Source organism: Empidonax traillii, unplaced genomic scaffold (genome assembly GCF_003031625.1).
Source record: "Empidonax traillii isolate 1590-97213 ecotype Southwest subspecies unplaced genomic scaffold, ASM303162v1 scaffold33:size3420811, whole genome shotgun sequence".
Lineage (NCBI taxonomy): Eukaryota > Metazoa > Chordata > Aves > Passeriformes > Tyrannidae > Empidonax > Empidonax traillii.
In genome coordinates this window covers 76858-90524 of record NW_020955226.1, presented here as the reverse complement: position 1 = coordinate 90524, position 13667 = coordinate 76858, and the positions used below count along the sequence as shown (strand labels likewise).

General features: G+C 35.5%; 1 protein-coding gene across 3 annotated transcripts in view; it reads left to right on the top strand.

Moving 5' to 3' along the window:
• KCNH7 (potassium voltage-gated channel subfamily H member 7) overlaps nt 1-13667 on the top strand; it is a 218067-nt gene that overhangs the window by 162174 nt on the left and 42226 nt on the right. For all 3 annotated transcript variants that reach the window (XM_027911481.1, XM_027911480.1, XM_027911479.1), the window contains one exon: nt 7966-8391. In XM_027911481.1, coding sequence (XP_027767282.1) covers nt 7966-8391 — 426 coding nt within the window. The remainder of the gene's footprint in view (nt 1-7965; nt 8392-13667) is intronic.

Sequence of the window (13667 nt, the reverse complement as noted above, 5' to 3'; positions counted from 1 at the left end):
TTTTTTTTTTTTTTTTTTTTTTTTTTTTTTTTTTTTTGAACAGACTTATGTAACTATTATAAAGGTTTGACAGTTCATGACCTTAACCCTGTAAGGCTCTCAGCACTCCCTGGAAGTCCCATTCTCAAACAAGCTTTGCGTAGTGACAGATCAACATCGGGAACAAAAAAAAATAACAATACGCTCAAATAAGCTTAAAATATGGTCAGACAAGTTTTGACGTTTTCAGGTTCTGCCATTAAAAACAAAATTTCTGTTTCAAAATTAAAAAAAAAAAAGAAGAATGCATTGTGCTGTTTCTGACCCTGTAAACAAAGAAATATTGAGCCCATTGTTTAAATAAGAAGTTGGACTTCTCTCTGAAGTCCCAAATGAGAAACATATAGAACAGGCAAGTACAAGTCATATTTTCACACAGCAGCAAATATTCTTTAACAAAAATTAGCTTAAAAAATATGGAGGAAATTAAGATGCGGTGTTATAGAACCTCATTATTATACTTCAAACTGTCTCATAGAGAATGTTTTAGCATTCAGCATAATATACAAATAATCATACTACATTATTTTAAAGCATTAATAAAGACAAAAGTAAAACGAGAAGACAAGTATTAATGTTCCCATTCAGAAGATGTTCTTCAATAGCTGTTCTTTGAAAGACATGTAAAAATATCTTCCACATGGAAAAATGCCTTTTAATGCTGATATATGAAAGCAGTATATAACGCTGTGTTTGGAGGGTGCACTAAATCAAAAGCACTTCAGCTTTCTTTCAGTATTGGTGTAATCTTCTTAGTTGTTCGTCTCTGCATAAGGAAGACAATCATCAAGATGACTGAAATATGAGTCTATTATAGTCTTTCAGGGAATTAGGTAATGCCTACTATCAGAAAGCCAATGTTGATTTAATTTCCATTAGTTCATTAGTATTCATGTGATACTTATTTTTGGTTCTTTTTAGATCCAGAGATCTCCTCTGTAGAGGTCTCACAGTAACAGTATGAATAGAGAAGAAAAGGGAAGAGATGTACTTGCTAGTTATAGCTTGGCAGCTTCAATAGAACTAATACACAGGAGAAAAGAGAGCCAGGAGAGGTTACATCCAGGGAAAAGAGTTCTACAAAATCTATGAAAATAATTTTAAAGCTGAAGTAATACTGCCTCATTTTTTGAGCACGCTGTCATTCAGATCTAAGGTCTATGGTCATGACAAAACCAGTTAATTATTACAGAAATATGGTTTTAGTTTCTGTGTCTGATTCATGTTTCTCATTTTGCTTTCCAAGTTTTTCCTTTTCAATACTGTTATTGGCCTTATTCATAAAGATCTGAAAGTTAGCTCAAAACTACCAAGTTAAAAGGAAGAGACTGTACTCTTGGGGTGGCAGTGTTTATTCTGCACCATGAGCTGTATCAAAGGGTAAGGAGGAATAGTAACTTAGCTTTACTTGCACCTGGGAGATTCTACCTTCCTTGATTTCCTAGTCACCAACAACAAACCTAGGCTAATAATCAATAGAAACCACCTATAAAAATTAGAAGGATATGAATGTTACCACTCATGTTACCACTTGTCTATGTTCTTTGAGTAAACAGAAAACGCTTTACTGTTCATTAATGTAGTCACCTTCCACTTTTACACTCAGATAACAAGTATGGATGATTTTTGCTTTCTGATTCAACCTTGAAGTGTGTTTGGATTAGGAGATCTGAAAAGTCAAATGTTCTTACAAATTCCTTCCCTTATTTTTCACTGTCTACAAAATGTCCATAATATAATTATCCCGGTTCTGTTTCTTTTTTTAAATATTCATGTGAATTTCTTACCTTGGTGCTGAATACACTTTAAACAATCAGAAATTTTAAAGTTCCTTCAATCGCTGTTCATAATAAAGGTATTCAAATCTCTCAGCATACACAGACCTGATTTGTTTCTAGATTTGCTACAGTTTTCCTGACTTAAAGATGCAGGATTGATTATCCACTCATCTCTCAGGGCTGTGCACCTGACATGGGACTGAGTCCAGCAAGATATTGGCAAAATAATATTTTTTCATGTCATGTAGTATTTCCCAGAAATAAATGCTTAAACATTGTATTTGGACTGGTAGCATCTTCCTCAGTTTTACACAGGATGTTTTATGGGTGAGATAAATGTTTATTTTAAAGTCCCCAAGTAATTTGGGACTATATTTATAGCTTGAACTTTATTAAATGTTTATGAAATTCTCTTAACATGAAAAGTGCTATGCAAGAGCTAACCTTGTTGGTATAAGCTTCACTTCAGTTCATCAGTTGCAAAAGTAGCAGTGACAAAACAGTATTAAGTACTGCATATAACTACATCCTTTAAATATACAGTCCATATGAGGCACACTTGCCCATGAGAAATAGCAAAGTACCTTTCTGAAAACCTAATTCATTAAGCTTTGCACCCATCTCAAACTTCCACATCTTTTTTTCAAACAGATATTCTCAGTATCCACCTATCTTGATTTTACAGTGATCTGTGATCTATCAAATGATTCTATGATCTTAAAACTGTTGGGTTTCCCCCAAGCCCATATACTTTCTTTTGGTATTTTGTCACCTGTAAACACTGCCCTTTATTCAGATTTTCTGGATGTGTAGTAGTTCAGTCCATGACGAAAGGTGGCAACTAGATTGTGAATATATTACATATTGTTTTTGTGAGTGTGCAATAGTCACCCATCTGCTCTCTGAAAATATACAGGACAAAAATATTGTGAATTCTGAGAAGAAGTGAAAAAGGTCCAATATTTTCTGAATTACTTGCATATAGCATTTGGTCCACGCAATCACAATATACTCATGGAGTGAGTTCAGTGCTTCTTGAATGCATCAGGCATGCTTTCTGATTGTTTTTCCATGTCCATGTGGTCAATAGTCACTAGAAGAGCCATGGTCCAGCACATAATAACCCTACCCTTCACTTGCTCACCCTACCTCTGACAGTGCTAGAATAGCCGGGAAACCATACTCTGAATCCATGCAGTGGTTTGACAGAAACATTTCTTTAACAATTCATGGTGGCATTCATCATTTATGATTTCTCTTATGATTTATTAATACACTATTATGCATCTTTGGTTTTTACTGTTACTGTGTGCATTTGCATTCTTTAATAAATTGAGATTTGAAATGCCTCAGAACAAAATTTATGAATATACATGTGATACATAGCAGTACGACTCTCTCAGAGTCTCTTGAAACTGTACAGTTTGAATAGCAGAATGTTAGAATGGTTTGGGTTGGAAGAGACCCTAAAGATCATCTCATTCCGATCTCTCTGGCATGGACCAGGCTACCTTTCACTAGATAAGGTTGCTCAATGCCCCGTCCAACCTGGCCTTGAACACTCTTACAAGGATGAGGCACCCACAAGTTCTTTAGGCAATCAGTTCCAGTGTCTCATCACCCTCACAGAGAATTTCACCCTAATATCTAATCTAAACCTGCCTTCTGTCAGTTTAAAGCCATTCTTCCTTGTCCTCTTGTAAAAAGCTCTCTCTGACTTTCTTTAGGCCATTGGTAGGTACTGAAAGGTGCTTATAAGGTCTCCCTGGAGCCTTTCCTTCTCCAGGCTGAACAACCCTAATTCAGCCCGTGTTCATTAAGAGAGGTGCTCCAGCCCCCTGCTCATCTTTGTGGCCTCCTTTATACTCACTCCAACAGGTCCATGTCCTTCTTATGCAGGCGGTTCCACAGCTGGATGCAGCACTCCGGGTGGGGTCTCATGAACATGGAGTAGAGAGGAAAAAATCATCTCTCGACCTGCTGGTCACACTTCATTTGGTGCAGAAGAGGACAAATATTTGTGGGAACTAATCTTAAAAATAAAAAGAATCAACTAAATTTAGAGAAGTAAGAATTATGATAGCCCGTTGCTCTTGCAAAACAGCTTTTATAAATGTTTTCTGCTCATTATCCTTTGCAGGATACTGTCGGTTTAGTAGGTAAATATTATTCTCTCTATTTGACAGAAGTTAAGTTAAACATCAGCTTGCCTAAGATCACTGAGAAAACTCAATAACAGACACCAGAGTAAAATTCCCAGATCATCCAACATCTTGTCTAACATTTTGCCTACAAATTCCATTTTATAAAAGAACTTGTACAGGGAAGAAGAGTCAAATGCTGTTGCTGCCTGTGATGCCACAGAGCATGTAAGAAGTTACCTAGTGAAGCATATTCCAATGTGTTGCAAAGCATATCCGTCTAGTTTGGCTCTTTGACACTTCACCAAGAAATACTATGCAAAACAAGGCCTTTTAAACACAAACACACAACAGTAATTATGCCTGGTACCAGGCAGGTTTTCTTAAAGGGGAAAGATGTTAGAACTGCCCAAAAAAAGATAATACCACAAATAGTGTAACCCAGTTTAAAGTGATAAAGGCTTACTGAATCTTTTTCCTTTTTTTTTTTGTTTCATTCACTATCACATGAGAGTACCTCTGGTGTGCCTCTGGTACATGGCTTCCTTTTTTCTCTTGCTTAACAGAACCTATGCCAATATTAAATTATCATTCTTCTTAAATATATTTTCTTTCAATTTCAATGAACTACTGTTATCTTTGAGAAACTGAAAGCTACCAAACACTTCAGAAAGACAAATCTGTCTAAAAAGTGTGAATTTATGACAGTTACTTTGATCTCACTTCATATTGTTCTGGGTATCTGATTGCAGCCCTTCTATAATAAAAGCTACCTTGAACTTGTGATCTTGGGAAGTGAGCATATGAACCTAAAAAGAGTAAGAGGTGTTCACCAGCCCTGTCTGTGATTCTCAAACACCTCAAGCAAGCTTCTCAGAATGAAAAATGTGCTTTAATGAAGTCTTCTGACTCTCAGCAGCGCTGGTTTAACAGTGAATGGGGTAAACAGTTCTTTACTCAAAGGCAAAATACAGCACAGTTTGTGTAACCTTGAAATGTTCTCCTTGTAAAGAGATTAAATCTTATCATCTAATACTGCTTGTAAAACATACCAGTTTTAAATATATTATTGTTTTCACCAGGAAAGCCACAGTGAGATAGTATTTCATCAAGATTGAATAGCTGTAATTTTTCTTAAGAGAAACCCATTGCAGCTACTATGACTTTTGTGACTAAGCATTATAGTCTTCTTTTTAGTAAGATGCAAAGAAGCTGACTTTGTCATCATGTCTCATCCCAAGAGTCAAAGAGTTTTTAGCACTGCAATATTTGTTTTTTGTCCCAGTCACGCTGCTTACTCTTAAAAATGTTTCATTCCCTAAGCTACCTCTTTTACAATCCAAACTACGAGAGTTTCATTGCCCAGAAGAGAATAAATTGCCCAGACTTAATGAATTGTCTTTTTACTAACAGTGAATTTTCCAACATATATTTTAATCAAGTGGAAATATTAAAAGTCTTTTGAGTGGATTTCTAAGTAAATTGAGTCTTCTATCTAGCCAAGATGGCCAAGATTACACGAGTACACAAGCCTTGCAAGGATGTTACAGAACAGTAAGACGACAAATTCATCTCATATGCAATTAGTCTTTATGGAAACTGCCAATATGAAACTAAATAATGTGTTTTCTCCTTTTTGTGTATGTGCAACTCTGATCCTTTTTTTATTTCAGAAATGAAGTCCCATCTTCTTTCTTAAGATACAGCAAAGAAAAATAGTTACGAGTGTTTGTTTTCACTTCTCATTGCATGCAAGTAAGCAATGCAGAAGCAAAAAAGTTCTGTATCACTTTATGAATATGAAACTCTCAACCGTCAGTCAGCCTCTCTTGTTGGGTGTGTCTAAGAAACTAACACAAAAAAAGTTGGATCCACTTCTGCTGTGATCACTTTTATACTGCTGTTCTCTCATTTTGTCCAACTGAATTTTTTTTTAACTCTTCAGTTTCACCTAATTTAGTCTAAATCAGCCTAGGAATAAATGTAACTAAAATGAGACTAGGAGCCAGATTTCAGGGGATTAAGTCCAATTTACATTATGTGTTGGTCTGAAGTGAAGCACACTGTCTGGAATTTTCAAGCAACTGCAAGAAACTTGTGAAGTAAGCTGTATTGTTCTTGTTGTCTAATCCGTTTCCTTCACTGTCTGCAAATCCAGCAGGAGAACAGTGATACAGATTTTATAAATAGCAGTTCCCTTGTCACATGTACTCACTGCTCCCAAATACTAGGAAAAAATTCTTGTCAACTCACCAGGTGGGGGTCTGAAAATATTAAGACTACTTAAAAGACTAAGCAATGCTTCAGCTTGCTGCCAGCTAATGTGTTTGATGCATAAAAAATTAGTTAGCACCATTAGTTAAGTGCAAGTCCTAGTTACAATACAAAAAATTGATGAACAACCTCTACCACCAGGTCAACACAGTGCTTAATGGCTGCTTGAGGCTACCGTATAATCTTTTGGATGGCTTAATTTTTTCTTCACTCTTCAAAGAAGAGTGGTTATTAACCCTTGTGTTCCCACAACATTTTCAGAGTAGAACTTGACTTAATAAGAAGTGCTTTTAGATTACTAAGGATAGGATCTTTATACAACACTTGCTGTTGGAATGTTAAACAACAAGAAGTGTGTTGACCCTTACATTTTTATAAGATTATGTTTGAGAGGCATGAACTTCCTTTATCTTGAACAAGCTGAAATCTCAAATCTCAAACAACTAACTGTAAAAAAAAAAAAAAAAAGGGCATATAAAAGCATACAGTGTTGCTGAGAAGGTAACTCTTCTTCCAATCATTATTTCATTTGAATAGAATTAGGCATTTTAATAACCTTTGAAAGATATGTTTTTCTAAATATAACTTTTTTAATTAGCATGGAAACAAGGAATAAGTAGAAGTAAAGGAAAAAGGGTATAAGTTTTCCTGGATATGAATATTGTCAAAATGGTTAGTAACTAAAGGTTGTCACCATCTGATGTTTGTTTATTGGTCTGTGTAAAATGAAGTGGTGATCTGAGTCCCATAGGATTTGGAGCACAGAAGGCAATAATTAGCATCATTACTTACAGTCTCTATAACTACAATAAACATTGAATAGGAGCAAAATCATAATTTACCTTCTTACTCTTAAGGTTTGTTTCCTTCTTGTCAGAGTTCAGTCAGACTGAAGGAGCAGCCAAAGGAAATTTGTTTTATCTGGTGCCCACACTGTGCTTGTTCTTTGCAACAAAGCAAACATTTCAGCTTCCAGAGCCAGCAAATTAGGCAGTGCTTACAAACATAATCCTTCCAAATAAAATTGAAATCCAACTTAGATAACACAAGCAGATAACAAATCCATACTTCCAAAGGAATAATAACAAGCTTTAGGCACTGACAATAGTAGAAGTGAAGCAAAAAGCAATACTCCTGTGGTATCATTCTTTGTTACACCTTTAGCTGAACTAGAATTACAGCCTCAGTGAAATGAAAGTGCATGTGCATGAAAGTTTTCCACAACACAGGACTCAAACTGGAGTTAGCTGTCAAGGACAATAACGGATCTTTCTCTAACAATTTATTTCTGGTTTCCTACAATTTCTAATGAGAGCAGAATCTTTTGTAGTGAATTTAAGCCAATGATAATAGATTTGCTTTGGGAGAAAAACACTACATAACACCAAGAAAAGTCATTCACTGCCTGTGAACAGTCTGGCAAGGTTATCATGTGGTGAATAAATGAATTTGATGACATGCTTAATTATGCAGATTTTACAAACTAGATATGCCACTTAAGGGTTGCTACTGGGGACAAGAATTAACCTAACGTGAAAAATTGTCAATGAATTTATTGGACCTGGCAGAAATCATGAATTTCACACAAGTTTAGTTTGCCAAAACACCAATTGAAGCTTAATCCTCAAAACTACAGTGAAATACTTTTAAGTTTGTCCTGTATTTTCTAAGTTTACTGAAAGTTTCAGTAGATACACTGTCTGTTTATTTACATGGTATATTTCTTATTGTAGGTTCTATCCTTAGGGGCTGATGTTCTACCAGAATATAAACTCCAGACACCTCGCATCAACAAGTTTACTATATTGCACTATAGTCCTTTCAAAGCCGTCTGGGACTGGCTCATTTTGTTGCTGGTGATATACACGGCCATTTTCACCCCTTACTCTGCTGCCTTCCTTCTGAATGATAGTGAGGATCGGAAGAGGAGAGAGTGTGGATATTCCTGCAGCCCACTGAATGTTGTAGATTTAATTGTGGATATTATGTTTATCATTGACATTCTAATAAACTTCAGAACAACATATGTAAACCAGAATGAAGAAGTGGTAAGTGACCCAGCAAAAATAGCAATTCACTACTTCAAAGGCTGGTTCCTAATTGACATGGTTGCTGCAATACCTTTTGACCTGCTGATTTTTGGCTCTGGCTCTGAAGAGGTAAGCTTAAATGAATATGAAATCTTAAATCTAATTTTTTACTTTACCACAATATTACGTGTGCCCTAAAGTATCTTTTCCTTGTCATTTACAGGCTGTTTGGTAATTCCACTCATCTTCTAAAGTAAAATAAAATTAAATATTCTTTTTTATAATGATATACAATATTAGCTTTCATTGACAAGAGTAAATACTGAATGATTCAGCTAGTATTTCTCACTTATACCATATTTGAAAATGTCTTTACAAATAATGAAATATATTGTGTACGAAGGACTTTTTTTTAAATGCTTTTTTATAAGAACTGCTCACTTGATTGCTGCTTGATTTGTAAAAGCTGAAAAAATGCGTATAATGCTGTGTTGGCATTGAAGCATTAAAACAAATTTTCTCTGTTCAAATCTTTAGATCAGATGTTTACTTAGCATAAAATAGATTAGTTGAAGTGTAAACTGTACCAGTTAACAAAAAGATTTGACTGTTGTCTATTTTATCAAGAATATGGACTATCAAAAGAAAGAAAAAAAAGATTAGTTGGGATTAACCTTGTTAGACAAGATTTATGTCCGAGCCCTGTCTATACAGTAGAGTGAAAAAGTGTTCGATATATGCATTCAAAATGGCCCAAAGGTGTATAAACATATGCAATATTCTGGATTACTGACCTAACACTTCCTCCATCCAAGGAATTTTATTTAGTTTAAGAAGGGCTAAAATTATAACGTTTTTTAATAGAAAGTTAACTGTCAAGTAGATAATTGGGTTTGGATTTTTGTGATGCACAGAATGTAGCAGTTTTTTTAAAAAAGCAGCAAAGCAAGCAAAAGGTAATGAGGAGAGAAACATATATATAATACCATGTAGATAATACCATGCAGTAGAAATTAATTCTGGGAAAGCAATAAGAGAAAGAGTAACATAAAGAACAGAGGAAACATGTTAATAGTTCTCTTATCAGGAGAGAACTTTACTATTCAGAAGGGGACTATAAAGCTTACAGATTTAAGAGAAAAATTGATCACCTTTTGCATTCATTGTCTGTGGCACGCCTCAGTCTCTGCAGATAATTTTTTCTGTGGTTTCGACAGCACAAACGTTTTGATAATGGCATTACTTCTAACTCTGACCACAACATTCCCCTTCAGATGTGGTCTGCATCTGCATCCATTTCTGATCACTGAGCACTTATCATTGCCAAAAATTATTTTCAGCAATTAGAAGTGTGGAACATAAAGAATTACAACAGGGACCAGTTCGAGTTCACTGATGAAGTGCTCTGAATTTGCCCCTGAACATCGTTCTTCTACCTCCCCTGCTAAGGATGTACTTAAGAGCAAAGGGCCAGGTGCCAAAGTGATGCTAAAGGGATAACTTCAACATAAGATAATGTAAGGATTAGTAAAAAACAAGTGCATTCTTGCAGATGAGTACACAAATACAAAACCATGGAACTTAAAATAGAAATTATTGGACCATGTAATGACTTTTTCAGTATTGCAGATATATGTATATTGATTCTTTATTCTCTCAAAACCTAGTAATTGAAAAGTTTCACTGTCTGGAAAAGCTGGTTTGTTTAACTAAGCAGCAGTGACACTGTATAGATTATGTCCTGTTCCCCATGCCATCATGGTTTCCCTCTCTCATTCATGATATTGAATATGTCAATCACTTCTTCTAAGCTGCTACTTACTGCAGTTTTTCCTCCTACATTGCTAACTATAATATTTCCCCAATGATCCCTTTTTGATAGTTTAGCAAGAAGAAGCAAATGTAAAACTGTCAGAATGGAACATTTTTCATTTAATAGATTTTTTCCCCCCGTCGTAAGGGTTATCTTTTTTATGAAATAGCTCTTTTTTGTTATCTAGAGATTCTTCAAATAAGATCCCCTATGTACAATTCTATTGAATAGTCTTTTTATTAAACAACATAAGCTCTATAGAGAGCTCCATGCGTGCTCATCCAGCTTTAAAACACCTTGATATCAAACAGAGTCTTGAAAGGGCAGGAGATAATAATCCAAATACCACATGCAGCACTATCTGAATGCTTCTATTTGAGTTGTGCTTTGTCAACCATAGGAAAGCAATGGAGTTAGACAGTTAACTTTCCATTTTCAAAAAAAGGGAACTAATATAATTTTTTTTTTCTGCTTAAAGTGACTAAGAAAAAAATTATTATGGCTGGTAGTAAATAATTCTCTTTTTTTGTGTGTCTTGTTGTAAAAGTTAAGTGGCATCCCTGATATGTGGGAAGATGAAAGTAATGAGTAGATGGACTTTTTACTCTCTATTATTTCTGTAGTTTATTTTTAATCATTCTCTTAGCTGATGAGTCTGAGTTGGATTTTAAACAAATAATAATTGCAGTACTCAGCTCCTTGAAAGACACATAGATGAAGTGCACATATGAGGGGAATCCTGTTTAAGATTACTAGACATGTTAGATATATGCATTTAAAATAATACCTGTTTTAATGCATATCAACTTTTCAGTTCAAAAATAGGTAAGTTGTAGGGAAAATTCAGTCTGATATATAGATAACTAGATCTTCTTTCATTTCATCTAGAACCTACAGCAATGAAATATGCAAACAAATCATGGTACAGCATCAGCAAGAAAATTTTCATATTTATAGGGGAGTTTTAATTGAGGACAGAGAGAACACAACTGGAATATGCAGAAAAGCATGAAGGATTTTACTTTTGCTGTTTGTACAAATAAGAGTGATCAGAACTATTTTAAAGAACATAATTAAAAAGTCTATCAACAGGAAAAATGTTGCCTTAGAAAATAAAAATAAGTAAATCATTATCTATATATCCAGCATATTCACAAAATGTGTTTCTTCTAGCTGTAGCAACAAATCAAGAAAATAGATAGGGTTTGGCTAAAATGAAGACATATAAATCAAAGTACTCTGATTCTCTTAGTTTTGACATCTCCATTCACTCCTTTACACAGTGTATCTGTTAAAGGAAACTGAAAAGAAGAATCCCACTTTTTTCTTGAATTGAGATTCACGCTCATCATCCTGATTGCATCTCCACTGATAGAATCAGTACTTTGCCCCTTTCCAAATTAAAATATATTTGAAAATCAAGCTCAGAAAACATCTCAGGAAGAGAGTAATATAGTTTTCTGTGCTCAGATTAGTGATTTGCTTGAAAAACATATTCCAAAGAATTTCAAGTATTTTACACAGAAGACTGCTTATCTGATCATACAGCAGTCTACCTTTGTATCAGCAACTCTGTGGACTGAGTACAGTCCAGGATGGTGCACCACTAGGTTAGGGTCTCTGGAAACTTCTTTATTTATGTGGCTGGCTAATATCAGAGAGCATTTAATATCAGCTTTTCTCCCCTTGTTTTTCAAGGTAGGCAAAGAGGAAACCCTTTACTGCTTGAGCAAGCAGTTACCTGTAAGACCATTTTGGAAGTCCTCTATCGAATTATCAAAGGCAGCTGAAGTACCACTATGCTTCTATAAATAAGAATTTTCGGTTAGTTGAAATATTTTTGTTTAATTGCTGTGTGTACTAACATTTTCAGCATCATTATGCATACAGCATAAAAATCTTCAACAGTGACACAGCGCTCATAAGAGACTGTTGAGGTAATGGAGCATAGGCTGAAAGGCCAAATTCAGGAATTTATTTGAGATTTTTTCAGGAGACAGAAAAGAGTTAACTATGGTTGTTGCTATAGTACTCATATTCAACAGATTCACAGGTTGCAAAAAAGGTAGAAGGTTGATGATGGTTTTAATGTAAAGTCTGTGAGGCAGGAAATTAGTGAGAAACTGAGGATCTTACAGTGCCAAGAAATGGGAAAGGGCTCCGTAGCAAATGAAATATGGCTTAAGCAAGAGCACATTAATGTGCATTGGAAGACAGTTTAAGTTACTCACACACATCAGTGGGTCACTTGATTCAAAAAAGAGACAGTTAAGAGATGACATTATAGCTTTACATACAGTACATACTAAAAGAAGAGCTCATGGAGAACAGCCTTGAAGAGAAGGACTTGGGAGTTCCAGTTGACAAAAAGCTGGGCATGAACCAACTGTGTGTGCTGGCAGCTCAGAAGGCCAACAGCATGCTGGGCTGCAGCAAGAGAGGAATGGCCAGCAGGTCGAGGGAGGTGATTCTGCCCTTCTAACTCTGCCCTCCACCTGAAGTACTGCATCAGGCTCAGAGCCCTCTGCACAGGAAAGACACGGATCTGTCAGAGCAGGACCAGAGAGGGGCCACAAAGATGACCAGATGGATGGAAAAACTCTCCTATGAAAACAGGCTGAGAGAGTTGGGCTTGTTCAACCTGAAGAAGAGAAGACTCCAGGGAGAGCTTATTGTAGCTTTCCACTACCTAAAGAGGGACTAGAACAGAAAAATTTTTTATCAGGGCCTGTGGTATGGACAAGGGGTATAGGTGTTAAATAAATGAGGGTCGATTTAAACTGGATATAAGAAAGAAATTTTTTACAGTGAGAGCGTTGAAACCCTGGAACAGGTTGCCCAGAGAGGTGGTGGGTATTTCATCCCTGGAAAAATCAAGACCAGGTTGGATGAGGTTCTGAGCAACCTGATCTAGTTGAGGATGTCCCTGCTCATTGCCAGGCACTTGAACTAGATGACCTTTACAGGTCCCTTCAATCTAAACTGTTTCATGACTCTGCTTAGCTCCTAGAGAGGATCATGTCAGCATGAAGGAACCATTGCAGGCATAATGTAGCCTTTATTTTTTGTGCTGCTACTACACTCAAAACATAAAAAAACACAATACATGTTTAGCACAGGCCTCCCTCCTATATTACAGCTAGGAAAAATCAAAAGGCATTTTAAAAGGCCAAATAGTAGAATAAGTACATGAGGCAAAAATGTCAAAACTACATTGGCTATACTGGTTAACAAAATGTTAGATTTGCAGATTTGAATATATAAATAATGCAAGGGACAAATCTAAGCTGTTAAGTTTTACGTTTCCCAATAATTCTGTTAATTTCCAATGAAAAAGTGAATTTGAGGAAATAGAATGCCTATTTTGGCAGAATCTATTTAAAATAGGTATTACTTTAAGACCTTTATCTTTTTAATAAATCTTACCACTTAAGAAATGCTTTAATGTATTGTAGGGATTTTAGATTGTAGAAGTACTTAATTATGTTCAAATAAATTCCAATTCATGAAAGCAGCTAAATGCAGTTTATCTAAGTGCTGAAAGGAATACTGCTTGCACTGACTGTATTACAGTGAGGAAAATGATCCTGTA